The following is a 26784-nucleotide window of genomic DNA, read 5'->3' on the forward strand; positions in this document are numbered from 1 at the left end:
AGCGTATTAGCCTGAATTATTAGACCGAGAATAAAAGTTATGTTTCCAGCAGTACAAAATAATAACAGAGAAGAGTATCATGATGCCGTGAATATCATAAGTACAAAAGACTGGCTCCTAAGCAGTCAATTCATGCAATGTATTTTTTGAGCAAAGGAATAGAAACCCCTTTTTATAGGCGAGCCATCACATTACCCTCGCCTCGCACTGGCCCCATGGCTCGCGCAAGATTTCGGCTGGCCCAGTCCGCGATCGCCATATTGGTAACCATGGGGTTCACGCCACTTGCGCTAGGGAAGATGGACGCATCCACAACATATAGTCCGTCAGTGCCCCAGACTTGACAGTCTGGGTCCACCACGCCCGACTTGGGGGATTTGCTCATGCGACAGGTACCCATCTGATGTGCACTAGCAAAGAGACCACGCTCGGGATTCAAAGGCGACTTCCGACGAAGCTCAGCAATCCAACTCTGCAGGGCTTCGTCGTTTGTTCCCTCGGGGGCCTCGGGGTCCGAAGCCTCCGGTCGGACAAACGGCGCAAGGTCGCGATACGTAGTATGGAACTCTTTGGCGCCAGAGATATACGCAATTTTGGCGCTCGCAATCATAGCCTCGACAATGTGTTTCCGGTCAAATGCAGACACTGTGTAATCGATGCGACAACGCCCATCGACGGGGTCCGGATAAACGCGGCCAGGGTCACGCTCTTTGGTGAGGGTGATGAAGCTGGTGCTACGGCGCATGTTGGCAGCCCACAGTTTATATTCCAATGCGCCTCGCCAGGGGAACACAGGAATGAACACAGAGGGCATCATAGATACTGCCTCGATCTTCACGCCATGTCCATTTCCATCCAGGTCCTCGAATTCGTTGACGACCGTTGTCAGCGCGGAGCCCTCCCAGGGGCGGGTCTCCTCATCAAAGACAGCACCAGCGCCGACAACTGTATGAGACGGTCAGTACTTGGAGCTTGGTTCTAATAACTGAACAAGACTTACCTGGGTGAAGGTAGAGGTTTCGGCCGATTTGAGAATTCTTCAACCCACTACGCAGCAGTAAAAGGGGACTTTGCAGTGTACCAGCCGATACAACCACTTTCTTAGCTTTGATGATTACCTTGCGCTCCACAACACCGGTGCCACTGAGGCCAAGATATGAATCGCGTGACCTCCAAGTTCCCTTCACCCCAGAAGCAACTTGTTTGCCCTTGACCTTGGTGAAGAGCACCTTGTCGGCTTGGAATCCCTCTATAAATGTGGCACCGGCCTTAGCAGCATCCGCGAGGAAAGTCTCTGTCGGGCCTTTCTTCGCCGCCGAAGCACACCCCAGGGTACAATAACCACAGTAGTGCTCACCGTGGCCAGTGTTCTGGGGCACTGTCTTGGCAGCATAGCCGAGCTTCCGTGCGCCCTCCAGGATCACGGTGTTTTGACTGTTATGCTCGACTTTCTCGGAATTGACACCCATGCGATCACAGACACGGTCGAGACTCTTCTGGAAATCCAAGGAGGTGAAAAAAGGTAGACCGGTGTCTGCCCATTGTTGTCGGACGTAACCTTGAGTCTGCAGTGATGCCGACCAATTAACGGTCCCGCCACCTCCCCAAGTCGAGCCCGCGAGGACAGCCATGGAGCTATCATCGCTGAAGATGGCACCGCCGTTTTCAAACATATTGACAAATCCTTCATTTGGACCCATGGGGAATGCATTGGATGGATAGGAATAAGACTTCTCCACCACCAGTACACGATGGCCTGCTTCAGCCAAATTCTTTGCGGTCACGCTACCACCGCAGCCGCTTCCCACGACGATTACGTCGGTTTCAATTGTCTCCGGTTGGTCCCCAGGTGGGAACTGCAAGAAATTATACTGGAAACCGTCGGCAGGCTTGCCATGAACCGGTACACGGGGGAACCCCAACACGGGACCAATGGTTGGGCTGCTGAGGATCCAAGATTTCTTGACAATAGCCGAAAGCCCTCGATAAACCGCCCGCAGAGGGGGTAGTCGAGAAGTATCCCATCCCCGGAAGACCTTTTCCCGGAATGCCACCGGTTGGTCCTGGATTGGGGTAGTTGAGCCCGTGAGAATCAGCGAACCCGCGCGAGTGTTGAGTGCATTCATGATCAGACCAAATCCATTCCTTCCTTCCTCATGAACATGGTCGCCCAGAATACGCTCTACTATCGAGCGGAACAAAGGATTTGAGGACACATTTTCTTGCAGATATTGGGTTGCAATTGATGAAGCATCAGGTCCAGGAATCAGCTTTGTCAAACTCTCGACGGCGGTGATATATTCTGCATCGGGAATCGACCTGTCATCTGGTGATTTGGAAGTTGCAGCAGGGCGAATGCAGGGCACGATTGCATCTGCCAGTGCAAAGAGAGTCTTCCACTGCAGCTCTGAGAAGTACTTGGCTGAAGGCGCCGGTGGAAGAGGGACAGCCTGTGGGGTGTATGAGGATACAGCCAGGGTAGGCATGTTGAGGAACGTTCAAGATAGGTCCAATATCATACGATATTGTATAATAAAAACGTAGAAATGATCAAAGTGGAAATGGTGGGATATTGTGGAGAGAAGTAGGTATGATATGCGAGTTGGGCCCACTCCGACTCCTCTTTACTGGCCTATTATTAAATCATCCCGGTCCTGTCGATTGGAGCAATGTCATGCGATCTTCAGTGAGAACTCTCAGCCTTCAGAGTCCAAAAATGTGAATGCAAATTCCAGAGAAGACCTCGGTAGGGGAGAGAAGCGCATCTCTGTGGTCTCTAACAGTGGAGTCTCGAATGTTTCAACCAGTCAACAACCTGTAATTCCCTAGACTGAGGATCGACCCTCGTGTTTCCCCGGGAAGGCCAAGACGGATCTCCCAGATTCGGTGAAATTTGGCCGCTCACAAGCTCCAATGCGGGGGGAATTGCCGAGCTTCAACACCATGTGAATGTTCCCAACAATTTGAATACATCACAACATTTTGAGATAGACTTTTTCTTGTAAACAGTTATGAAACGTGAGATGTGGAATATGAGATGTGAAATGTGCAAGATAAAATATGAAATGATCAATATAGTAAAGAGATGAGAGAGTTGAAAAAGATGTTGTATGTAGAATTGGCGGAAAAAGGTGCAGAAAACGCTGAGGTCCCCGTACGAGTTATCACCTGGGCACCACCTTCATCTCTTCAACGTCTGAACAATGGAGAGAAGCCGCAAATGTAATCTCCCAACAGAAAAGGTCTTTCCCATTCAAATTGGGTCAGAATTATTTCGTCTCTCGGGAGCTTCAATTGCTTCTGATGGTCAGTGACGCACCCCTTCCTGACCATACCTCATGATCTGACTCCCAACAGCTCCATCCTACTTCTCAAAGTTCTTCGAGGATCAATTACTTCAAACTCAAGATGCTGCCAACATCAGAACTCTTTATATCGACCGCGATCCGACCACATTCCGTGAAATCGCCAGACACTTACAAGGTACATGAGAATCCATGATCGCGACGTGATGGAGACTGATGCGCACAGGTTACCATGTTCGGCCCCAAGATGGCGCGCAATTTGTCAAGCTCTTTGCAGATGCCCAGTTCTATACATGTGAGGATTCCATCGAGTTTCTCTTATCTAGTTGTACCCACTGACAGCCAACAGTACCCCGGTTGATGTCACAGCTCTTCGAGTCGGAGTGTTTCATCCAGATCGGCGACCGTCACTTCCAAATCCCTCGCGATATCTTTTCCAGTCCCGGCGACACCCCTAATTTCTTCACCCTCGGATTCGCCGCCTTCTTTGCTTCCCCGTCCGAGGTCTTCCCCGGTCTGGACCGTCAGGGCCTCCTACGGCCTCCAGCCATCATACCTCCAAGCGTGCCGAACCGCTCGGCCGATGTATTCGACGAGCTCCTACATCTGCTGCGTGGGTACCCGCTGCACATCAGGAACGAGGATCACCGGGCAGCACTCCTGCGCGACTGTCGTTACTTCCACCTGCGCGGCTTAGAACAAAAGTTGATCCCCTATCAGATAACGACCAACCCCTTCAGCCAACGATCGGAGATTGTCATTCGACTGGAGGATGTGCGCCCATCTGGTATACAGTCTGCGCAGGATGTCGCATCTGGGACTGTCCCGGCAGAGGGGATGGTGACATACAAGCGGCCATTTGTGGATGAGGATGCCGCGGATCTGGTTGTTGAGATTGGCGACGAGTCCAGTGTGATTCATCGGGAGAGCATGCGTGCGGACTTCATAGGCCTCACCAAGAAAAGAATCGCCAGTCTAGTACAAACAGTAGGCAAGAAGATGAACCTGCCCGACTCACATCCACCATTGGGCCAAATTCCAATCAAGATTCGCGTTGACCGTGAAACTGATCTCACAGTGGACGGCGACCAGGACCCTCAGCATCTGACGATGGGCTCCAATATTGAAACAGGTGTACAGGGTGCGCCTCCAGCCAAACGTCTACGGTCCGATAGCAAAGCTGACGGGCCATGGGTTGTTCGCACGGGACAATGGCGACTGCAGGTTCAGGTAGGCCCTGCCGGTATGCACGAGGTTATCTTGGTCGCTGTCAAGTTGGATGTCTATACTAGTGCGCAAGTTCGGAATCGGTCACGGACATTCCTTTAGACATCTGTTTACCCAGATTTGGAATCATAATTACGCTAGAATGAATTATGACACTGCTGATGTTCGACAATTGCTTAGGCTTGTTCTGCCTGCATTGCATTGAAGTAATTTTGTCTAGTCCGAGAAGCCTCCCCATTCTTCTTCCTCCTCCTCCTCCTCTTCTTTTTCTTCTTCTTCTTCTTCTTCTTCTTCTTCTTCCTCGTTCTCCTCGTCTTCTTGATGTGTGTCCATCCCGGTGTCCTTCTCATGATTGACCTCGGATTGTTTCACTGCAACAGCCGGGGTAGCATAATCGGGATCTCGGACAAATCCAGCAACAAAGAATCCACCAAGGCCTTCTGCGTCACCTTGCCAGGATCGAATACACGCTTCCAGTGCCTCGTCTGACAAATCGACTGAACCCGACGGCCCAGTCTCCCCCTCGGCAGGCTTTTCCTCTCGAACACCTCGCTTCTTCCACCGGCGCAAGCCATCCGGCTGTTCATCGCGCCGCATAAGGCGCCAGCCACGCTCCCGTGCAACCTGAGTCCCCAGAATGCGCGCAACGACACCTTCGTTCTCAATCAAGTGAATAGAACACGTACTGTACGTCACATGTGTAGCATTCGGGAAGCTCAGAGCGTGTTCGACAATACGTGCTTGAATGCTTGACAGTTTGATGAGTCGCTCCGGGTCAATTGTCCCATCGGCGATATCGTTTTCATCGGTGGGTGCCGCCTGCGGAATTCCCGGAGTAGCCTTTGACTGCTCACCATCTGCCTCTTCGTCATTGTTTTCGCGCTTGCGCTTCTTTCCGTGCGATTTAGGACCCTTGTGTGCCGCCGCCACAGGTAGCGTGAATTGAGGAACTTCGTCGCGACCGATGATACCGCTGCCGGAACAACTGGGATCCAACAATAATCCTGTTACGTTCTCGAACCGCTCATCCTCTGGGTCGAGGGCGAGGAAATCCTGGCCCTGCAGCACAGTCACCGAGTCAGCTCCGGCCAGACCGACCATCTTCTGTAGCGTTTTGGAACGCATAGTAGAAGCATCCATGGAAAAAATTGTTTGCGTGCTCTTCTTGCCCTTATGTTGCTTGGCCATGAGCGAAGCCAAGTGAGTGGTCTTGTTACCCGGCGCAGCGCAGCCATCGACCAAATCACCTTCCCAAGCATCGCTAGGGCCACGGTCACCCAGTAGGAGGTATGCGGGGAAGCACGAGGCCTTATCCTGCAGAATAATCTCTCCATTTTTGTAGGCAGACGAAGAAGTGAAGTCTGCACCGAAGGGCACAGCCACCAGATCCGGGATATTGGGATCGATAAACAACCGCGGCTCCGGCTTCCGGCTTTCTAGCTCATCCTCAGGAGCCAATTCTGCAAGACTGTCTACCCGGCGGTAAGCCTTGAAGGTAGTACTCAGCTGCTCCTCCAGTGTAGTGCGAATGTTGTTGATGCGCACCCAGCGCGGATACACAAAATGACTTGTACCATCGGCCAATCGCTTCTCGCGAATGACAGTAGCCTTGAATTTCTCGACGGAAGCACACCCACGACGGACACGGGCCTTCGTAAACTCAGCCTTGAGTCTAGCCTTGTGGCGTTCCACAGCTTGACGAAGTGTATGGGTAGCCGGCGCAGCGATGCCCTTCTTTGCGAGTAAATGGTCATGGACAAGAAGAAGAGCGAGGAGAGGTGAGAGCTAGGATATCACTTGGTCAGTCAGCAGGTATCTCCTGATGTCATGAAAAGCCATCTCACCTTGCGCTCGAGAGCCAGAATGCCCGACTTGTCGATAACTTCTGCCAGAACGGTGTCCCATTTGGCCGCTTCGGTAGTCAGCGCATAGATTTGGGCCGGGGATGCGCGTAGATTTCTGGCGCTGTAGATGCGAGATTTGAACGATCCGCCCGAGGAGGGCGCGGTCAGTATAGCGACCGCATCAAAGTAGAGGGACATTGAGTAAAATGAGTGGTTAGAGAAATTGGAGGATTTTCGCATTGATATTTTGGTGTTTGCTCTGTTTGCATTGAATATATTCCTTAACTGTGTACAATATACTCCGTACACTTGTAACTATTGAGTTTCTCCAGTCATGTAACTAGGTAATGATGTGTGTAACATTGTAATTAAGTCAATACGCGTGGAAACGTCCATGAATATACAAATATAGCTGTACTTACTTCTTAGGGGCAGATTCTAGCCTACTGTGGTCTAGGATTTATACCAAGAACGGCAAGGTGACTGACATACCTCTTTTTGAACTTGCTCCAACACTACTACTTTCGAGTTTTATTCCATTGAGTAACTTCTCTGCCACTGCAATGATCTGGGCTGGATTTGCTTCGATAATGGATTGTCATCACTTTAGCCTGTCGGCTACCTACATTAAATGTTGTATAACTCGTAGCATGTAACGTATTTGGGCCACGAAATACACTCGATTCACTCTTCTTGAACAAGGATCCTGACAAACAGGACTTTCATCAAACGGTTCTACTCAGGCAATCTAAGCTGCACCTATTGGTATCGTGCTCGATCCTGCTTGGTGATCTGTTTCAGCGTTCCACCCGCGAGCGGCTCTTGCATAGGCTGCTTGCTCACTTTCAGCTGAATGCCCTCAGTTCTACGGCCCACCTATGTATATACATACGTAGTCATGGATGCAGCTAACGTTACGAGGCAGCCATTCACCGAGTTTGGCCATGAGATGATTTTCTTTCACTGAAATGGGGATGTACATTGTATCAACACCATTGGCCGGTCCCAAATGGATCAGCGCTTTAGTTCACAGTTCAGCTCCAGATTCAGCTGAACCATGAACACCCGTGAAGAGATAAAGACCACCACCCACCCAGATCTTTGTCTGCTTTTTCCAAAATAAACAGTCTTTCTGCCATTTACAAGATATCTGGTTCATTTACATCTTCACCCACAAATCACAAAATGTTGACCGACGGAGTCCCATTTGACCAGGGCCGGTACGGTTATCTCACCGACATAACAGATCTCACTCCACAAGATCAGATCACCGTGGCTCGGTTCGAAGAGGCCAAGAAGAATTTTATTTCCAGTGCTGAGGCATTCCAGTCCTCAGATGAGAACGCCCGGGCTTCCCATGAAGAAGAAAAGAATTCAGGCATGACCGACAAGGGATTTGTGGAGTGGGCTTTTCAGGACGTAAGTCGCTCTGCAAGGATACATGCTTGGGCTCTTTAGGGCTCAATGATCGTTTCTTTTGTTATTAACTTCAGACTTCTTCACCGTAGTATCCATCTTGGTTTCAAGCTGGTCAAGTAGTGCAAGCGAACGCCGCCCAGTTGCGTGGGGTTGGAATTGATGCCTATGGACCGTCGTATGGAGAGCAAGTCTCGACTGGAATTCAGGAGCTACAGCGTGAAGGGTGGGAGAAGTTTGGCGGGGTTCCTACAAGCTTGTACTTGCTGTAGGCGAAATGGGTGAATAATTCATATTTCAGGATGTATCCGAGACATATATGCACATCAATTATACTGAGAAACCTTGAGGACACTTTGAATCGCGTCCAGTTCCGTAAAATAATGATCAACGGTCAATGATTCTTGTGTCAATTTTCAGCTCAATCCGATAATGTGGTGGACGTTTTGTAGATCTAACAGTATCCATAGTTAGTGCCCCTCGGCTATAGAACATTTTCGAACTCCAAATCCTTTACAAATTCCCCTACCTTCTTCCTATTATTACACTCCCACAATGGCAAGCCCAACATTCAACACTTCAATCCAGGAGCCACCAGGCCACAATGCAAAGCTGGTTCTCCCCACCGAAGACCCCAACACCAACCCCACAGTCTTCAACGATGCAATGAAAGTCCGCATGCACGTCTTCGTCGACGAACAAAAGTGCTCCGCCGAAGCCGAGATCGACAGTGACGATACCCGCAGCTGGCACTGGGTACTATACGCAACCTCCACCGGGAGCACGCGCACACCGGCGGGAGTGATCCGGCTCGTACCTCCACCGCAAGCGCCACACTTGGTGGCAAGTAAATCAGAATCTAAATCCGGCAAACAAGAACAGCACGAGGCGTGCATCAAATTGACGCGCGTGGCGATTATGCCGGAGTACCGCGGGCTCGGACTTGGGCGAAAATTAGTGGAGACGGCGCTGGAGTGGGCGGCTGTGCATGGTGTGGAGATAGACGCGCAGATCGCTGCTAGGGGGCGGTGACAGGCCGGTGGCGGGGGCTGATTCTTGTGCATGCACAGGTTGATGTGGAGCAGATGTATGCGCGGCTTGGATTTGAGACGGACGAGTCTTTAGGGAGGTGGGATGAGGAGGGGATTGAGCATGTGGGGATGTACAAACGGGTGGTTGTGCATTAAGTGTAATGTGGACTTATCTAGTTGTCGAATAGTCTACACTTTTAACCTGTTACGAGTAGAAAATTTCAGGTTCAATATCAATTGATTCAACTAGATCGAAATAGATCGAACTAGATAACAAGGTGAAGTACCGAAGCATTCCCCACAAGCATCACGGATCAGGACCAGGAAAGAAGAAACATCAAATGAGAACATAAGAACGCCACTGAACACAAAACCGACGGGGTATCCTGATCAACGCAAGCAAAATAAAGCAACACAGGCCTTAAGGACTGATACCCATCTAGACATGATGCAAAGCCAGGAACTGACTGCATGGAAAACAAGAAATAGTGCCCTTGACCCAGGGCCTGAGAAACGCCAAAGCCATGGTTGCCAATAGACATAAACGAAAAGAGAAAAACAGGTCACGCGAGAACATGACTCAAGAAGTGAAGTGAGATTAAGTAAATGGTATCACGAACGCCGAGCTGCAGCAGACCTGCTGTCCGCAGTGACCAGAGGAAATCAGGTTATGCGTTTAGAAAGTGCTCCAGTTCCAGTCACGGGGAACAGAGGCAGCGACTTCCCCAGACTGAGCATTGGACTCGGAGTTCTCGAGATGATCAGATTCAGGCATCGAAACACCGTGCTGAGTATTCATGTTGGTCTGGATCTTATTGAGGCGCTCCGTGCGAGTCTCATCCCAGCGAAGGTGGGCACTCCAGCAGAGATCGCAGGCACGGGATGGGACACCATCGGGGTGGAAGCGAGCATTCTGGTCCAGAGGCACAAGGTGAGGAGTGTGAGCAGCGCAGAAGACGTGGCCACAGTGACGACAGTGGTGGCGACGCAGGAAGATGCCGAAGGAGGAGCGACAGGTAGGAGAATCACAATTGGAGGAGGCCGAGTCAGCCTGAAATGTAAGGTTAGTATATGTATGTGATAAAGTTGACCAATGCGATGGAGGCTGGAGTTGCATGACAAGCACGCCATAGTAATGACGAGCTCACACGACATTTGCGACTGCAACGGCGCAATTCATAAATCACACCCTATAAAGACGCACACGGAAGGCATGAGGGAAAAAAAAGGAGATACTCACTTTCCAGTGCTCGCGAGTTGGCAGACCGGTGACTTCACCCAAATCCTCAGTCTTCATCCATTCATGCTGGGCGACCTGGCTAATCTCGCTGGACTGGCTCTCCATGGTGGAGCGACGGCTGATAGGTTCAGTGTGCTCAAGACTGTCGAGTGAACCATGCACACTGCGCGGAGGAGTAATGGGCGAAGATTTCTGGGGGCGCTCAGTTGGGCGCAGAGCAGCTGGAACGTATAGAGGTCCCTTGAGGGGACGAAGTTGACGCGACTGCAAGGGCAACTGGTGCAGCGAGGCGGTGGCCATACGAGGGGAGGTGGGGGAATTGTTGGAGGGAGTATTGGTGGCAGAATTATTGGCGGAGTTGGTGGGAGAAGGTTGACCATAGACCGAAATCTGGCTGGCCGGAGTGGTTGAGGTCATAACGTGAGTAGCCATGATGAGTGTGGTGTAGAAGGGTAAGAAGAGGAAAAGTGGTGAAGAGGTAAGAGGTGATGAAGGTGGGCAAGTGTTAAGGCGGAAGGCGGAATTTGGAGTTGAAAGTTGAAGAAGTGCTTAATTGAATTTTAAGCCTTAAAACAGCAGGACATGGTTCCCTTTAGATATTGAGGGGCAAAAAGGAGTCGGCGATCATAAAAAGGCCGCTCAGCCGGAGAATAGAATAATAGCGAGGCAAGAAAATCAAGTGCACGGTAACTGGCCGAGAGAGATGGAGACGGGAACGTTTAAAGTGGGGAGGGAGTTGGAGAACGGGTGAACAGTGTTTATTTACTACAATCAAAGATAGGTAGAATGGAGAGTAGAATAGAATAGATAATGATGATTAGACGAATCGAGGGAATTGCTCGTATTAAGTATCTATCAAAAGGAAAAGGAGGTGTGAAAGGGGGATTATTCTCAACTACCAGGATCATTTTCATTTTTCGTTACTCCCATTACTACGGTGTGTTAGAGTTGTGACATCCGAGTACTTCCTACCTCAATATTATAGACTGCATGGACCAGGTCACACTAGAGTACTTGGAGTTACGGAGTACATTTGGCCCCGTGTCCCTCCACCGGTTACCCTTTACCCACCGGATCTCTTCCGTTCTCTCTGGCATCTGCAGTACTCGGCATATGCTGTACATTGTGCATATTTCCCGACTTTTGGATTGACCGCTTGTTCAAGACTTGAGATTAGATCGTTGAAGTCATAGATAACCCTAACTTCAGATACATCATATACCTATACAAAGCCAGGATTGAGACCGGCTCCCATGAAGCATGATGGATTTCCTTATGCGGCCATTCTCTCCACTCTCCACCTTAAACGGTTCCATTGCCCCGGTTATAATTTAATTTAGGTGCAGTTACATTTGGCCATATTATTATCCGAATATTTTATATATTGTCTTATATTTATTTGCTAGTGATATTGTAAATTGATTGATACAATGTCAGATATAGCACTGCATAGGTAGAAATGAAATGTTACACATTCGAAATAAGCAAAAGAACGGTGTAGAGACTCGAAAGAGGAATGTGAGAGCCTTCGCTCCTTCCTATGAGGGTTTGCTAGTCTGATCACTAGTCTCCGGGTTAACCAATCATATGGAGGGTGGCGTTCGAGTCTTATCACTGCCTTGCTATTGGTTAGACTCGATCTCGACTCATCCTATTGGTTGATCTCATTGGCCATCGGCCCGGCCTGTCTATTCGGGTCAAGTACACCGCGGAGAAGTTCCACTGCGAGTTTCCACCGGAATTCCGTTCTTCATACTGAGTACTGTGGACTCCATATTGTGGATGCAGTTATTCTTACATATCGATATATGAACCAATCACATCTCCTCGAATAGAAATTGCCTCCTGGAAAAGTAATCTGCCAGAAATATCTGGAACGTGGATGGAAGCACAACTGTTCGGCAATTAAACTAACTCGGGTCTAGCACAATATTATGACACTAAAATACTGTCAATGTGGATGCCGACCGCGTGCCTCGGTCTCAAATATATGTGTCCGTGTGTGTCAAGTATACTCCCGTAGCGGACTAAACTTATGCCCAATAATTGATGCCAAAAGAGGGTGATCGAGGAAATTCGGATTAGGTCCGTTCCAGGGCGGAACAACTCTTCCGCTGCATTCCTTCGATCCCTTGATCCCAAGAACCAATAAATGACAGATGGGAAAGTAACGGGTCGATCGAGGAAGAACAAAAGTACCACTCAGACTGATTGGCCGGTTGCAGATTATGTACTAACCGTATCAACACTACTGTACCTTGTACGGAGTATCGAATAGCGGAGTATGAAATATCAATGTCGTCATGACTTCAACTTCTCCATAACTCCAAGATCTCCAGGATCTCCAACGTCAATGCGTGCGCAGCTCAGCCCCATAAACTTAGATACTTACAAACATCATGAAGCTAGCAGTCTTTAGCGCAAAATCCTACGATCGCACCTATCTAGATCAAGTGCGTGATCAAAGCTTCCCAGACCTTTGCGCAATCGACTACCATACTTTCTCCCTCTCTGAAGAAACAGTCCCCTTGGCCCAAGGCTGTGATGCCGTCTGTGTCTTCGTAAATGACACCCTAGACTCCCGCGTGTTGACAGCCCTCCACGCCTATGGGATCCGCGCCATCCTCCTCCGCTGCGCAGGATTCAACCACGTGCACCTCCCCACAGCCGAAAAGCTAGGTCTCTTCGTGGCCAATGTTCCGGCTTACTCCCCTGAGGCGGTGGCTGAGTTCGCAGTGGCCCTGATCCAAACTCTGAACCGGAAGACGCACCGCGCCTACAACCGCGTGCGCGAAGGCAACTTCAACATCGAGGGTTTGCTGGGCAACACCCTCCATGGGAAGACCGTAGGGATCGTCGGCGTTGGGCGAATTGGGCTTGCGGCTGCGCGGATCTTCCGCGGGTTCGGGTGCCGGTTGCTGGCGCATGATCCGTTCGCTGGCGACGAGTTCCGGGAGTTTGGGACGCTGGTTGAACTCGACGAGTTGCTGCAACAGAGTCACATTGTCAGTCTGCATTGTCCGCTCACGGACGGGACCAAGCATCTCATTAATGAAGAGACGCTATCACGGATCCGGCCGGGGTCTTTGCTGGTGAACACATCACGAGGTGGTCTGATTGATAGCACGGCTGTGATTCAGGCGCTGAAGACGAAGCGGCTGGGTGGGCTGGCGTTGGATGTCTATGAAGCTGAAAGCGAGCTGTTCTACAATGACCACTCTGGAGAGATCATTGAGGACGATGTACTGATGCGACTGATGTCTTTCCACAATGTGTTGATCTGTAGTCACCAGGGGTTCTTCACTCGTGAGGCTCTTGGGGAGATTGCGGGAGTCACGCTGGGAAATTTGTCTGATTTCTTCTCGGCTCGCTCGTGCAAGAACTCTCTAGTGACGGAGGGCCATGTCTTAGTTCGCCGGGACACAGAGCCGGTGAGACTATAAGAGAAACAACAAAGCTGCATTGCTATGTGACTAATCTAATCAATCAAACTCCTTGACATCGTTCATCAATATTATTGAGTAAGGGACATAATCATGAAGAAGCAAGTATCTCAACTGCGCAATGGTCGAGTGTCCTGGAATTGACCTTGCACGGCCTGCCAAGCGCGAGGAAGAAACCGATTCCCATGAACAAGCAACGGAACAACAGATATTAACCACATGAAATAAACCAGTCCAACTGCAAGGATCAGACGCAGCTGCTCAAAGAACGACGCAATCACTCCCGGACGGACCACTTCCCGAGGAACCTGTGACTCCTGGTCGGTATGCGATAACGCTTCCACCATGTGCCAAGCCGCTCGACAGTTAATCTTCTCCCAAGTAGTATCGTTCGCATACTGCCGCGCTGCGACAGCAAGCGATGTCCGCCGTCTTGAATCACCAGCAACATCTCTTACGAGATGAACGAAGGACTCCAGATCGCGAGGCGGCACCAAATACCCCGTCTGGCCATGACGGATGATATCCGAAGGCCCGCCCTGATCCCTGGCAATGACCGGGACACCACTCGCCATAGCCTCAAGAACGACCAGTCCAAAGGTCTCGGTGATAGAGCAGTGAAGAAACAGATCGGCGGAAGCATACGCTCTTGACAAAGCAGTGCCGGCCAGAAAACCAGTGAAGACGACATGGTCTCTGACATCGTCAAACAACCGCTGGACCTTATTCTCAACCGCCGGATTGCGGTTCCCGCCAACAATCAACAGCTTAAACAGCACCTTCTCGGCGGCAAGTCTCTGCGCGACCTGCGCGAGAAACTCGAATCCCTTCTCAGGAGCGATCCGACAAACACAAATAAGAACGACCTCGCCATTGGGCGCGATCTGGCGTCTGAAACTGCCGTCGCGCAAAGTCGGCGAAAACAGACCAGTGTCAACGCCGCGACCAAGTTGAACGAGCCTATCAACTGGCGCACGGGCGTGCTCCAGATACCGCCGGATAGCAGAGCACGGGTAGAAAATGGTATGTACTGCATTTGTTCTGAAGAGGAATCCCTGCACCGATGCAAGAAGCCAGACGCCAAAATGGTCCAGCGGAGCGGGGAGCATGATTTCCGCGTAGGCTGACAGATCAGTTTGGAAATTGAGTAAGATGGGGGGCGGGGAGCGCAATTGGCGGATCTGGAGAAGCATCTGAAAACCCAGAGAAGCCGGGCTGGCGAGGTAAATCAAGTCAGGCCGAAAAGAGTTATTGAAGACATCGTCCAGGTGGAATGGATAGACGACCGTCAGGTCTGGATTGTAAGGGAGGGCGCAGCCGGGAAGACGAAGTTCCCAAGAAGCCTGTTTAGAATTTCCCTTGAAAGACGGCGCGACGAGGATGAGATCTGCGCCGTTGTCGCGCAGATACTCTACCAGACTGCGGGTGGTGCGACTGACGCCGTTCACTGGGCCCCATGATTCCGTTGCGAGGAGGATCTTCTTGCCGACGAGGGTGCTAGGGAATTGCAGGCCCTGCAGAGTGGTTGGGTCGGCCATGGTGATGCAAATACGGATACATGGGAAAGCATGAATTGCATGCGTAGGAAATGGTAGTTGTTATGAGAATGGTCCGAATTAGTCTGTACAATATGTAAATGGCGATCTATACATCCCACGTGCCCTAACCGGCCGCTGAGGATCGTTGCTTGGCGGCCAGTCGCAGTTCGCGATGCGCCGCGTGCTTTGGTTTGGGGCCCTGGTACGAATAATGTAAGCAATATGTTTGAATTTAAGAATGTAAAGGGGGGTATTGTGAGGGGGTCATGGGTTAAAGCTTTGATGATCTTCGCGTTATGAGTAAGTATACTTCTACACTGCGCGCAAAGCCCTATTGGTCACAACAAGTAATAAATTCATAGCCCTGCAAGAGGCACTAGAAATGTATAACTTACTTATCCCAAAAAATTCTAACATGAACTACGAATCTCCCTCATAGCTTTGACTTTGACGCCTTGGACGCCTGTGGTTCAATCTTGATGTCTATCTCAGACCACCACGGATAATCCTGAGGACTCTTCTCATGAGGATCAGATTGAAAGTTTGCCTTCCGCTTCTCCAAAAAGGAGTTCACACCCTCTTTATAATCACTGCCACATGTTAGAGATTAGGGATCATCATCGTCATAGACCAACACACCTTTGACCCGTCATATGATGGAAAACCCTCGACTCGAGAAGATGCGCCGCCTCAGGTGATTGAGGGCCTTCCCACATCAGCGTGCGACTCATGGCAGAAGCTAGTGGGCTAGCATTCTCGGCCATTTCGTGCGCAAGTTCCAAGGCTCGGGGGAGAACTTGAGCTGCATCTGGCAAGACCTCTGTGAATAGATCGCCAAAGTAGGTGGAAGTCCCGGGGAAGATGCCACCTGTTGTGATCAGGGACATCGCTTTTGATAGTCCGATTAGACGAGGTAGGAAGAAAGAAGCGCAAGATTCGATGGTTAGACCCCTTCTAGTGAAGACGAATCCGTATTTACTTTTCTCGTGACAAATACTAGACGCGATTAGTCAGTACTCAGATTTTTCAAGAGGGTCTCACTTACCGAATTGCAGCTGGTAGAGTCATGGTCATACCAACACCCACAGCAGAACCGTTAAGGGCAACAACCGTAGGCTTGTGGCACCGATGCATAGCCAAGGTGACTCTCCCACCACTTGAAAAGTCAGCAACGCACCGCATATATGATCATACATCTCAATATCTATGAGAAGACATACATATCCCTGAAATCTACAGCTCTCCCTTCTCCATTCCCAAATCCAATCTCCAAATCCGACCCAGCACAGAACATGCGTCCAGCACCAGTCAAAACGACCACTTTAACCCGCGAGTCGAGGTGAAAGGTCCTAAACGCCCATTCTAGGCTATCCGCCATCTGCGGCGTGAAAGCATTATTCTTCTCTGGACGGTTCAACGTCACTATCACGACCGGTGTAGCTGTTGGCTTCCCGGGCGGATGATGGGATATCTTGACGTGTGTGAGGTCCAGGGCCTCGTAGGAAGATGGGATGGTGATGGGTGTTGGAAATGGCATTTTGGTAAATGGTATGACTTGGAATATGTTGGCTTCATTTGGTGTATGGTTATGTGTTATAGTAGTTGGTGATGCCTCGGTAGTGAAAGCGGGGAGGATCGACGGCCCCGGGTGTCAAACATGCATACATGCAAGTATTCGGAATGAATTTTGGTGACTGTTGGGGGTTACGGTATACTTGAACAAGATGAAACAGAGTGGTTGGGCGAAAGTATGCCCAGGTGCCGTTTGATGAAGAGTATACGCTACTATCATCCCCTGCTCCTCGGCTGATTGATATATATACCTAGTCAACCCTTTTTTTTAAAAAAAAAATCAGTCAATCCGAACAGGAGTTCAAATTATTTAAATCATGCTAACCAGAAAATTATAAAATCATCCTCCTCCAAATAGTTTTAATCCCAAAATAATGATGAAATTGGGAGAATAAGTGAGGCAAAGTTCGCTTCAATACCCGATCTATATACTACTCAAATGAGAAGCTCTCCACTTTGTCGCAAAGCTATATAGGTATGGACGCATGGAAGCCCTTCTTTTAATAGACAAATACACAAAATCACGAAAATTATCGCTTTCGAACCACACAAATTACTTAAAGTATAGTACAAGTCATCCATTCACTAGATCTCTCAAAATGATGAGATGGCCAATATGTTCACTAGTTATTTACATCATCAAGCGCAAACATTATGATACCCAGCAGATAATTACATGCATGGATTGAGAGTTGTTTGTCGACTTTCTACATTTGTGCATTATTCCAAGTGTCAGCTAATCATTAGAAGCCCTGGAGTGGATTATTTTCATTAAGCTGCAGAATCGGATCCGAACCGCGTATCCACCAGAGCTACAATGAGAAAATGGAGCAGCGCTTGGCCAGAGCTTGATTTGTGCATTGTACATTAGATCCAATATATATAGGAATCTTTTGACCCAAAATGATCGCCTAACAATACACATTTCACTAGTGTAAGCGCAAAGCGAGGTCATAGAACAACACTATGTACGAAACAGGGAAATGCAAGAGCCTTGAAAACGAGTAAACCAAATGATTCAATAGAATAAACCATCAAACAAGAAAAGGTTGAATTTCCCAACAGCTTCACATGTACGGTGATCTGCAAAGTCTCGGCCCATTCTACTTATCAAAGATGCCTCGGGCCAAAATTGACATCATCCATGTGCGCAAGTTTATAACTTCGTTTCATACAACTTTGCTTTGTATAACTTCAATTCACCTGACAAAATGTCTGATAATAACCAAGGCTGTAAAATTACACTCTACTGGTATGTAACCCCTCATAGTTCGCTAGGTACCAATATTGATGCAAAATCCAGGCTCGAGCAATCTCGAAGCCACCGCATCCTCTGGCTTCTGGAAGAGCTGCAGCTAAATTATGAGCTCAAGATTTACAAGCGTCGCGCCGACAAGCTCGCTCCTGCTGAGCTCAAAGAGGTTCACCCTCTGGGCAAATCGCCCGTGGTCACCATCGAGGCGCCGGGCGCCGCAAAGCCGCTGGTGCTGGCAGAATCTGGTGCGATCGTGGAGTACCTCTGCGACCACTTCAGCAGCGCGCGCCCGTCCCTTGTGCCCCAGCGGTACATTCCCGGCAGCGAGGGCAAAGTGGGTGGAGAAACCGAGGAATGGATGCGCTATCGCTACTTCATGCACTACACGGAGGGCAGTTTGATGCCTTTCTTGGTGATGACTCTGGTCAACGATTGTAAGTTTCTATTTGTTCCGCGCAGCAGCTCGTGGTTTCTATTCCTATTGTATGACTGCAAAACTGACATTTTCGCAGCCATCCGAAATGCCCCTCCATTCTTTGTGCGACCCATCACCAGTATTGTTGCCTCGCAGGTTGAGAACCAGTTCCTGACCCGCAACGTGGAAGGTAACCTTGCCTTCCTTGAGGACCAGCTGCGTACTTCCCCCGACGGTGGCGACTTCATCTGCGGCAAGGAACTGACAGCCGCCGACGTTATGCTGAGTTTCCCGGTCATTGCTGTGACCATGCGAGTATTGAAAGACAAGAAGAACAAGGACAAGTTCCCTCTTCTTGCTGCGTACGCCAAGCGCCTTGAAGGAATCGAAGGGTACAAGCGTGCCGTCAGAAAGATTGAGGAGATCGAAGGCAAGTTCTCAGCCTCTATGTAAAGGGAATGGATTTTGTAAATTACGATTGACTCTCAAGTCTGATTATACCCCGTGGATGCTGAGATATGGAGAAGATCTGGTTGGTGGATGCTGTCGGATGCCTTTGAAGACGTTTATAACAACGGACAGTTGATAATGACATGATCTTTTTAACCAAAGAATTGGATTTGCACCAAAGACTTCAAATTACATTTCATCTATAAACATCTATAAATTTCAGTAATAAATTGTTCGCTGTTTTAGGAAATATAGCATGATTACATCATCTGCTGATTCATCATCATGTGACCTCCAACTCCAGGTGAATTCAACTCCGGCAGTCGATTCTCTGTATCCACGCTTCAAAGCTTCCTTGCAACAATGGCTGGTCCCAGTAAATGTGAGTATGGCCAATTATGTGAGAGTGAATTGAATCGCTAATCTGTTGCTTAGCCCTGGTCCTTGACCCCGCATACCAAAAATACTACGGTACATAACCCCATCTCTCCAGATCCAGCATTCCGCATCAATTGCACGCACCGCGCCAGCCCAAGAAGGCAATGTGACTATCGAAGAACACCTGCAGACTGCGCGCTGCGACACCGACAATATCCCGACCGCAGAACAATGACTAACGGACCCTAGAGCTAAATGCGAACCGCTACAAGTACTGGCGCTGGACCCCGCGCCATGCCATGATCTCCTTCGTCTACATGGGCCTGATCCCCGGTGTTATCGGCTACTTTGCCTATAAGTATGAGGTAAGAATGGGCCCGTTGTGGTTGAGGTTTTGATCTTCCGGGGAAACGCAAACTAACAGTATACAGGGCAAGTTCGAGTTCCGCGGCAAGCGCAAGGGAGATACCATTTCTGAGTGGTAGAGTATTAGCGACGAATGAAAATTCAATTTCTTTTCTGTTACCAACCCCGTACCGAGCAGCGACTGACGAGCGACTTGGAGGATCGCACATCGAGAAGTTGAGGCTCGTGTGTTGAGGTGAAGCTGCTCGATGACCTTTTTGTGCCGCTGCCCATTGCGTTGTGGGCCGTGTACTTTACTACATCATATACCGCATTGATTTCTTTACCTGTTGTTTCATTTCGCCGTCGCTATTCGAGGTACACCTGGATGCACTTGTATATGCCCCAGAAGCAATTGACGGGGATCCGATATAGGCCCTCGAAGGTTTCTCATTCAAACGATCTTTAGCTTCGACATCCAAGTCAATCTTCATCCTCGTTTCGAGCTGCATGCAGATTATGGTGATGATACTGGCATGTAGCAGACCGTAATAAATGCATTCGCCCTAGACTAACTAATCATACAATGACTCAACATGGGTATTCATCGCCCTTATGACAAATGTTGCTTCTAGATTCGAATTCGTAATCACCTCCCAAGCCTTCTTTTAATACGGTGCCCAGCCACGACGGCCGCCTCCACCTCCACCCCGACGTGCGCCATCCGGCAAGCGCTCTCCACGGTTCCAGTCACCATATGGCATATTAGGAGGGCCACGATCACCGCCACGAGGACCACCACGGCCAGGTCCACGTCCAGGTCCACGAGGATATCCACTATATCCGTTCTCACGGAATGCGCGCATACCACCGCCACCTCCACCTCCACCCCGGGGTCCCGGGATGGGTCCGGACGCGCCATTCAGCGGGGGCGCAACAGAACCATCTTCAAGCGGAGCCAAGATAGCACATTCGATGTAGTCACCGACAATGAAACGTTCGTCATGCAGAGGTTTATCAGCCTCGGCGCCCTGGAAACGAAGCGGGCCCGAGCGAGGTCTAGCCGGTTTCTCTTCATCGTCGTCCGCGCGTAGCAGGCTCTCTTTCGGTCCCACAACAACACTTCCCAAATCTCTGCTCAGGTAACGGCCTCGCGCATCAGGGCCACCCATTGCCGCGCCGCGCGCGTCCGGATAAATCAATCGGTAGCAGAGACGAGTTCCGATAGGCGGGTCAGGGAGTAATGATGGAAGAGCACCGGTGAGAAGCTGTGAGAGCTCGCGTAGTGTGCATGATTGCCAAGTGTAGATCTCTAGATGTTGTGGGAGAGGCGCGGCAGATGGAGCAGGTGACGTTGGGCGGATAGAGTTTGGACCACTGACTGGACCGCCGCGACGAGGCGGCACCGGGATGCTGTAGTCTGAGAGTGGGTTGAAGGTGTTCACGCGGTAGAAGAGCTTCAAGAAGAAGGGAGCGGTGGTTTGGCGGTTGATTGAGGGTTTGGCGCCCTCTCGCGATGGGGCGGACATTGTGATCGTGCGATGATGCGAGATAAAGTAGGATGAACGGTGCGACAAGCTTGAGGTGTATTGGAAGTTGAGTAAAAGTTGAAAGTAGGTTGGGGTATTCTGGCTGAGAGGTGAGTGGAAGAAGCCCAAATGCGGCGTCGAAGCTGCGGGTTCTGACGTCCGAAGTCGAACATTCTTTTCCTACCATTTCACTCCCCACCAAATTTACATGCCACCACAATATACACCAAGCGAAACTTGTTAAAGCTATACCCACTTTATTGAAAGCTTGTCACATTAGACATACCCGCCGCCATGGATTTTGCTGCGCTCATGGCTAAGGAGATCTCCAAGGCCAAGGGTAGCGACGCCAAACCATCCGACAAACAAACCGGCAAAGGCTCCCCTGCAGCGCCAACCAAGAAATACCTACGGAGAGGCGAGGAGGAAGCCGCGCGTATCGAAGCCTACAACCAAGAGCAAGAACGGCTAGCCCGTGAACGGGAAGAACGCATCTCGAACAAGCGCAAGCTAGAGGAGGAGGAAGCCGACCGAAATCGCGAACGCGAAGAAAAGAAGCGACGACTAGCCGAGGAATCAAAGGCCAGACGAGAGGAGGAGGAAGCGGCCAAAGAACGTGAGCGGCGGAGGAAGCTTGGTCTGCCGGCATTGGAGACCACGGCGGCTGAGGGCGACGCCGAGGAGGATATTGAGGAGGAGGAACTCTTTAAGAAATTACAGGATATGGATGCGCCGATACGGCTGTTTGGAGAGGATTACCGCGGGCGACTTCGACGATACCGTCGCCTGGTTCAGCGGGCAGCCGTTCCCAAGAAGAAGGTGACAGACGGGCCTATTCCCACCACCTTGGAGCCCGTATCCGGTGGACAGATGATCATCCCGTCCAAAATCCCGAAAGACCAAGAGGGCCGTTTGTTCCTTTTCCGGCAGCTGGGGTCTTACTTTAATATGGTCTTGTCGGAATGGGAGCTTGCTTTGGCGAAGCGTGATGTCTCGGTGCGCGAAAGTTTCCAGGGAAAGCAAGCTTTCGGCGCCATGACCCAGTCGCGCGAGAACATGAGGCCGTTGTTCCGCCTCTTTGAGAAGGCGGAATTGGAGGATGGACTGTTGGAGCCGATTGTCGAGATTGTGCACAAGGCGCAGCAGCGGCGATACGTCGATGCAAACGATGCTTACTTACGAGTGAGCATTGGTAAAGCGTATGTTTTCCTCCATTTTCAGCGCACTCGAAGCTGATACTAACATGTCTATAGAGCCTGGCCCATCGGTGTGACCATGGTGGGTATCCACGAGCGATCTGCGCGAGAGAAGCTGCACCAAAGCGACCAGCAGGCGCATATCCTGAGTGACGAGATTACTCGCAAATATCTGCAAAGTATCAAGCGCTGCCTGAGCTTCGCACAAGTCCGCTGGCCCCCGGAGGATCAATTGCAGGTCATGGGCTAGTGTCAAAAACTGTGTCTAAATATACCCATAGCGTTTCGAGAAATATGTACATTAAATAGCCCCTTATATTCCGCTTTCAAATCCCAACCCATCAATCGGTCTCTTTCAATAATTCCGAGACGGCGACCACATCATATCCCCTGCGAGTCAGTTCCGGCAGCACCTTCTGTAGCATCGGCACTGTCCACCCTCTGCGATCGTGACAAACAATAATACTGCCCGGCTTGACCATACTCAGAATATGACCCGCATTCAATCTCCAGAATGGCACCTGCGGATCATGGGGATACACATTGCCAAGCACCAACCGATATCCGAGTCTGTTCACCAGTTGTCGCATCCGCGAACTGAAAACCCCTCCCCCAGGACGAAAGAGCCATTTTCTCCATTGACTGCCAGCCGTAGAGTAAGCCTCTTGAATCTGGCCATGCACTTGACGCATCTGATCTTCCAAAAGGTCGTTACTGAGTAATCGCGATGGCTCATCGTACATAGCATGATTGCCGAGTTCATTACCTGCGCGAACCAAATCAGCCAAGACAGGTTCAAGGCCTGGGACCTGGGTCCCGATCACGAAAAATGTCGCAGTAGCATTGTGCGCTTGTAATGAACGCAAGATCGCAGGAGTGTACGTGGAGGGCGCGTCGTCGATTGTTAACGCGACGATCTTTTTCTCCGTGGGGACGTGGAAGAGCACGTCCGGCCAGCGACGCTGACAGTAGCGGATCAGAAGACCTGGTGGCTTGTATATGCAATAGAGAAGTACGATGGCGATGAGAGGGATGAGAACGCAGGTTATAAGGATGGCTCGAGACATTATTGGTCTTTCTCTCTCCGCAGAAGACAGATGGTTTGTTTATACATAGCCGTCCTGCCATGACTCATTCCTAACCTAACGCAAAGCTTCAAATCTTTTCAGGAAACAAAGACTAGATATAGACGCGCTTGAGTAAAATTTGAGTATGTCAAAAAATAATGCAAATGTTGGCGTCGGGATATCAAAGTGGTTCGCCTGCTGAAAATTTTCATCCAATATCTTCAAATTATTCTCCGCCGCATCCCCTAGTCCAGAGCGAAAGGGGATACGAGGGCGCGGTTGTGTATCAGGCGCTCCTGGACCCCAAAACGCGCATATTCGCATGACCGGTTCTCCAGGGGATGAAAAATCACTCAAAGTAGTGATGGCGGCCGGTAAGCCCATCATTGCCACCACGGCCCTGTTGCTTCCATTTTCTTTTGTTAGTGAAGTGTTGAAATGTCTATTGCACTTGTCATCTGCGTTTGGAGACAAGTAAGTATTCGCTTCTTGGGTTGACGAGCTCAGGTGCTTATCCAACTCATGCTTCGAGTTGAACTACCCTAGACAAAATAACAGATCTGTAAAAGGCATGGTGGAAGAGTATTCCGTATTCTTGTTCATTTAATGCTTGTACACACAGGCTCGCCAGTTTGACATTCTCCAAACATTATAGTCAGACCCATTACGCTAATGAATACCTGTTGGGATAGATACGAACAAGACATCCCTATAAAAACGATTCGATTCAAGTAAAGAGGGAGTAAAACTGTTCTTGCGACTCAATATGTGGGTTTCATCTAGGCTACCACAATAATACCCGCATAGGCTCTATGAAAAGCACTGCAAGCTGACCAAAACCACCTCCTTGCTTTTTCCTCCGCTAGTAGCCTCATGGCTGCATTTGATTCATCTTCGCTGTACCACTTGTGACCCTGGGGATGAACCGACGTGCAGAGGCACTCAGGTTTTGATTTCTGCCTGATCGTTGTGGCCTCCGTCTAATCGGACTCATGTTGACGCCCTTGATGGGTGTTTTGGCTATCAAGCGAAAGCGATCTGAGGACGATGATGAACATGATGTGCTCGAAGTTGATGTGCTGGTTGCGTCGTGTTATTGTCGACTTCGATTTGTGTTCAATCAATCAATCAATCAATCAATCAAATTTCAATTAACCTGTTGCAGTCTAAATAGTTGTGTATGACTACGCAGGCGCTTCCTCCAGCGGAAGCAAGAACTCGTAGCCAAACACCCGGCCTGGGATCCTAGATGGATACCTGCTCTCGCAGTCCCCCAGTCTCCCAAAGAGGAAACAGATGATGGTTCGAAAAGAGTGCGGAAATCAGCCCATTTCCTTCCTGCCAGCCCCAGAAACAAATGCAGTACATATGAGAATCCCACAATGATCGTCATGGAGTGCACCCTCCATCCTCCATCCTCCTTCACTCTCTTCCATCACCATAGCCCACCTCCCCTTACCTTCGTTTCAATTCGTCTTGTATTGTGCTGGCTAGTTGATTGGCATGATTGTCGACTGTCACCGAGCCTCTCGATACCCGGTTTCGCTCGTTTCGTTGTTGATTACCCATCGTCTTCCACACCTGCATCCATGGCCCATTGGCCAGTTTGTTTGTCATCTTCCTCGAGCTCAACGCAACGGAATTGCTGGAGGAGACCTGTCTGGTGCATGAATTTGGCCAGGTAGCGGGTGGCCTGCGGGTGCAAAAGATTATTCGATTTGTGTTTCCCAGCGCTCGAGTGGGCCGCCCGGCCTTCCTGCCTGCTCTGAGGCCTTTGTCTGATGCATCTGTTAGCCTCACTCTGTTATAATTGTGTCGCATTTGGATATAGCTGCATCGAAAACCCGTGGTTCAGTTGCAACATAATTGTCATCTTTCTGGGCTATTGCCGCAAGCCGATGTAGCTTCTTCGAGAGCATATAGGTGGATTGATGAAACACGCCATATATTTGTTGTAGACCAGAGAGCATTCTGGACGACACACATAGACACAGATAGGAGGGAAGATTGGGAATGAAGATGAGAGAGAACAAGTGTGGATATAGAAACAATAGAAAATTACGACTTTGGCGGCCTCTTCGCGACGAATCTTGCGTCGCAGGTTCTTGATTTGCGACTCGCTGAGCCGGGAACGGGGGGGGGGGGGTTCCTCGCCGTCGCCACCGGCAGAGGTAAAGTTGAGCATCTCTAGTCGCTGGTTGATAATCAAGGCTGAAAGTGACTGTAACCTTCGTAGGTGTGCGTTCTCTATAAGCTTTGCATCCTTATTTAGCGTTTGAAGCCTCTCATTCCACTGCTTAATGAGAAGAACTCACATTCACCTCCAGGTAAATGAATAAACCACGCAAAGTTGTAAAATATCTATCGAAGTTATTCCGGTTTTGGCGTGAATGTAGCATCGTAGAGGAAAAGTCACAGTTGTAATAACAATGATGAAAGTTGATTGCATTGTTCATAGCTGAATGTATAAACCGAAAGGTAGAAAGAACAAGCATATTTGGGAGGGGAAAAGAGGTGTTGGGGACATTTCAAATTGGGGAGAAGAGATACTATTATTAAATGGCAAGTGCATCCATCAAAAATCGTCATAATGACCAATGTTTTCTTTTCACCGTAATCAACAGATTCGACCTCGGGAATAGGGTTGTATACTAGGGGTACCTACCGCCTAGGTACATAGGTATATATGTACGTAGCTTAAGAATTTATCAATGTCAGATGTTATTACCTAGTGGGTAAAGACTTATATACACCTATGTAGATGGAACACACCATTTTTGATTGATTCCCATCGTTCATTTTACGGCTACATCGAATATGGTCGGATTAAAGTACTCGAAACTCCCAATTTGCCCTACTATACCATCCACGCAGCACGCCCACAAAGCGTCAACTCACTGTTTGCTATACCAAGTAAGGAGGGCCAATTTTAAGTGCTTACTTGGCTCCCTCTCCGAAAGAGCAGTCCCGCAGTCTCTCTCCGTGTTACGCAATGAAAAAAGGAAGCCCAATTGCTTTTCAGCTTTTAATGCGAAAAGCCTCCGATGTCCGTTTCTAGAATATCCCATAGTACCCACTCTAAAATTCCGAGGGCGATTATAACCACACCCACTAAATCCGATCTCCCATTATGGCTCTGTACAAACTTTTGTTAGTGATGCCGACAACGTCGCAGAGCGCGATCTCATTAGAGAATCTGCACACAGACGGTGATACTACGCCACAGTGACGCGAAGTCGCGGTTTAACTGGATACCAAGCCTGCACGATACCCGTTAACTCGGGTGCTCCCGTGCGACTACATAACTCTAAACAAACGTCGACGAAACACACCGAAACACGGCGCATAGTGACCCATTTTGCTTCCATGACAGGTCCCTGTGCATCGGTAGAAGCCGCTCTATTCTATAAAATATTGACTGACATTATCTCTGTTGTACGACCGCGGGTCATTTAAGTCACTGCACTGGAAGCCGAACCCCTTGGAAAGCTAATATAGACATGTCTTTTCGTCGATGATAGACTTAATATTTC

The 26784-nt window shown here is 49.6% G+C and overlaps 15 protein-coding genes across 15 annotated transcripts; 7 read left to right on the forward strand and 8 right to left on the reverse strand.

Annotated features, from left to right (window-relative positions):
* Positions 1 to 172: 172 nt before the first annotated feature.
* N7529_010676 (GMC family oxidoreductase) lies at positions 173 to 2486 on the reverse strand (the record flags this gene model as incomplete). The annotated part of the gene is made up of 2 exons (XM_057246203.1): positions 173 to 945; positions 1001 to 2486. The coding sequence occupies 2 exons, from the start codon at positions 2484 to 2486 to the stop codon at positions 173 to 175; spliced, it is 2259 nt and encodes a 752-aa protein (XP_057091552.1).
* A 717-nt stretch (positions 2487 to 3203) lies between these two features.
* N7529_010677 (uncharacterized protein) lies at positions 3204 to 4634 on the forward strand (the record flags this gene model as incomplete). The annotated part of the gene is made up of 4 exons (XM_057246204.1): positions 3204 to 3306; positions 3358 to 3483; positions 3532 to 3600; positions 3655 to 4634. The coding sequence occupies 4 exons, from the start codon at positions 3204 to 3206 to the stop codon at positions 4632 to 4634; spliced, it is 1278 nt and encodes a 425-aa protein (XP_057091553.1).
* Positions 4635 to 4748: 114 nt separating this feature from the next.
* N7529_010678 (rRNA (cytosine-C5-)-methyltransferase RCM1) lies at positions 4749 to 6574 on the reverse strand (the record flags this gene model as incomplete). Its single annotated transcript, XM_057246205.1, has 2 exons — positions 4749 to 6317; positions 6377 to 6574. 2 exons carry the CDS (start codon positions 6572 to 6574, stop codon positions 4749 to 4751), a joined length of 1767 nt encoding a protein of 588 aa, XP_057091554.1.
* Positions 6575 to 7135: 561 nt separating this feature from the next.
* On the reverse strand, positions 7136 to 7358 carry N7529_010679 (uncharacterized protein; the record flags this gene model as incomplete). Its single annotated transcript, XM_057246206.1, is given in 2 exon segments — positions 7136 to 7252; positions 7269 to 7358. 2 exon segments carry the CDS (start codon positions 7356 to 7358, stop codon positions 7136 to 7138), a joined length of 207 nt encoding a protein of 68 aa, XP_057091555.1.
* A 203-nt stretch (positions 7359 to 7561) lies between these two features.
* N7529_010680 (uncharacterized protein) lies at positions 7562 to 8064 on the forward strand (the record flags this gene model as incomplete). Its single annotated transcript, XM_057246207.1, has 2 exons — positions 7562 to 7795; positions 7885 to 8064. 2 exons carry the CDS (start codon positions 7562 to 7564, stop codon positions 8062 to 8064), a joined length of 414 nt encoding a protein of 137 aa, XP_057091556.1.
* A 283-nt stretch (positions 8065 to 8347) lies between these two features.
* Positions 8348 to 8979, forward strand: N7529_010681 (GNAT family N-acetyltransferase; the record flags this gene model as incomplete). Its single annotated transcript, XM_057246208.1, has 2 exons — positions 8348 to 8783; positions 8828 to 8979. 2 exons carry the CDS (start codon positions 8348 to 8350, stop codon positions 8977 to 8979), a joined length of 588 nt encoding a protein of 195 aa, XP_057091557.1.
* A 520-nt stretch (positions 8980 to 9499) lies between these two features.
* Positions 9500 to 10495, reverse strand: N7529_010682 (FYVE zinc finger domain-containing protein; the record flags this gene model as incomplete). The annotated part of the gene is made up of 2 exons (XM_057246209.1): positions 9500 to 9874; positions 10064 to 10495. 2 exons carry the CDS (start codon positions 10493 to 10495, stop codon positions 9500 to 9502), a joined length of 807 nt encoding a protein of 268 aa, XP_057091558.1.
* Positions 10496 to 12462: 1967 nt separating this feature from the next.
* Positions 12463 to 13506, forward strand: N7529_010683 (2-hydroxyacid dehydrogenase; the record flags this gene model as incomplete). The annotated part of the gene is made up of 1 exon (XM_057246210.1): positions 12463 to 13506. The coding sequence occupies one exon, from the start codon at positions 12463 to 12465 to the stop codon at positions 13504 to 13506; it is 1044 nt and encodes a 347-aa protein (XP_057091559.1).
* A 110-nt stretch (positions 13507 to 13616) lies between these two features.
* Positions 13617 to 15044, reverse strand: N7529_010684 (glycosyltransferase family 4 protein; the record flags this gene model as incomplete). The annotated part of the gene is made up of 1 exon (XM_057246211.1): positions 13617 to 15044. One exon carries the CDS (start codon positions 15042 to 15044, stop codon positions 13617 to 13619), a length of 1428 nt encoding a protein of 475 aa, XP_057091560.1.
* A 433-nt stretch (positions 15045 to 15477) lies between these two features.
* Positions 15478 to 16581, reverse strand: N7529_010685 (Enoyl-CoA hydratase AKT3-1; the record flags this gene model as incomplete). The annotated part of the gene is made up of 4 exons (XM_057246212.1): positions 15478 to 15634; positions 15684 to 16040; positions 16090 to 16200; positions 16265 to 16581. 4 exons carry the CDS (start codon positions 16579 to 16581, stop codon positions 15478 to 15480), a joined length of 942 nt encoding a protein of 313 aa, XP_057091561.1.
* A 1246-nt stretch (positions 16582 to 17827) lies between these two features.
* Positions 17828 to 18739, forward strand: N7529_010686 (glutathione S-transferase; the record flags this gene model as incomplete). The annotated part of the gene is made up of 3 exons (XM_057246213.1): positions 17828 to 17868; positions 17920 to 18305; positions 18384 to 18739. The coding sequence occupies 3 exons, from the start codon at positions 17828 to 17830 to the stop codon at positions 18737 to 18739; spliced, it is 783 nt and encodes a 260-aa protein (XP_057091562.1).
* Positions 18740 to 19099: 360 nt separating this feature from the next.
* N7529_010687 (uncharacterized protein) lies at positions 19100 to 19599 on the forward strand (the record flags this gene model as incomplete). Its single annotated transcript, XM_057246214.1, has 4 exons — positions 19100 to 19118; positions 19172 to 19207; positions 19364 to 19479; positions 19546 to 19599. 4 exons carry the CDS (start codon positions 19100 to 19102, stop codon positions 19597 to 19599), a joined length of 225 nt encoding a protein of 74 aa, XP_057091563.1.
* A 528-nt stretch (positions 19600 to 20127) lies between these two features.
* N7529_010688 (SAP18 family protein) lies at positions 20128 to 20988 on the reverse strand (the record flags this gene model as incomplete). Its single annotated transcript, XM_057246215.1, has 1 exon — positions 20128 to 20988. The coding sequence occupies one exon, from the start codon at positions 20986 to 20988 to the stop codon at positions 20128 to 20130; it is 861 nt and encodes a 286-aa protein (XP_057091564.1).
* A 294-nt stretch (positions 20989 to 21282) lies between these two features.
* Positions 21283 to 22434, forward strand: N7529_010689 (mRNA splicing protein PRP18; the record flags this gene model as incomplete). Its single annotated transcript, XM_057246216.1, has 2 exons — positions 21283 to 22187; positions 22242 to 22434. 2 exons carry the CDS (start codon positions 21283 to 21285, stop codon positions 22432 to 22434), a joined length of 1098 nt encoding a protein of 365 aa, XP_057091565.1.
* A 91-nt stretch (positions 22435 to 22525) lies between these two features.
* Positions 22526 to 23251, reverse strand: N7529_010690 (chitin deacetylase CDA4; the record flags this gene model as incomplete). The annotated part of the gene is made up of 1 exon (XM_057246217.1): positions 22526 to 23251. One exon carries the CDS (start codon positions 23249 to 23251, stop codon positions 22526 to 22528), a length of 726 nt encoding a protein of 241 aa, XP_057091566.1.
* Between the last annotated feature and the right edge of the window lie 3533 nt (positions 23252 to 26784).

The sequence above is a fragment of the Penicillium soppii genome, assembly GCF_028829465.1.
Source record: "Penicillium soppii strain IBT 18220 chromosome Unknown utg000010l, whole genome shotgun sequence".
Classification (NCBI taxonomy): Eukaryota; Fungi; Ascomycota; class Eurotiomycetes; order Eurotiales; family Aspergillaceae; genus Penicillium; species Penicillium soppii.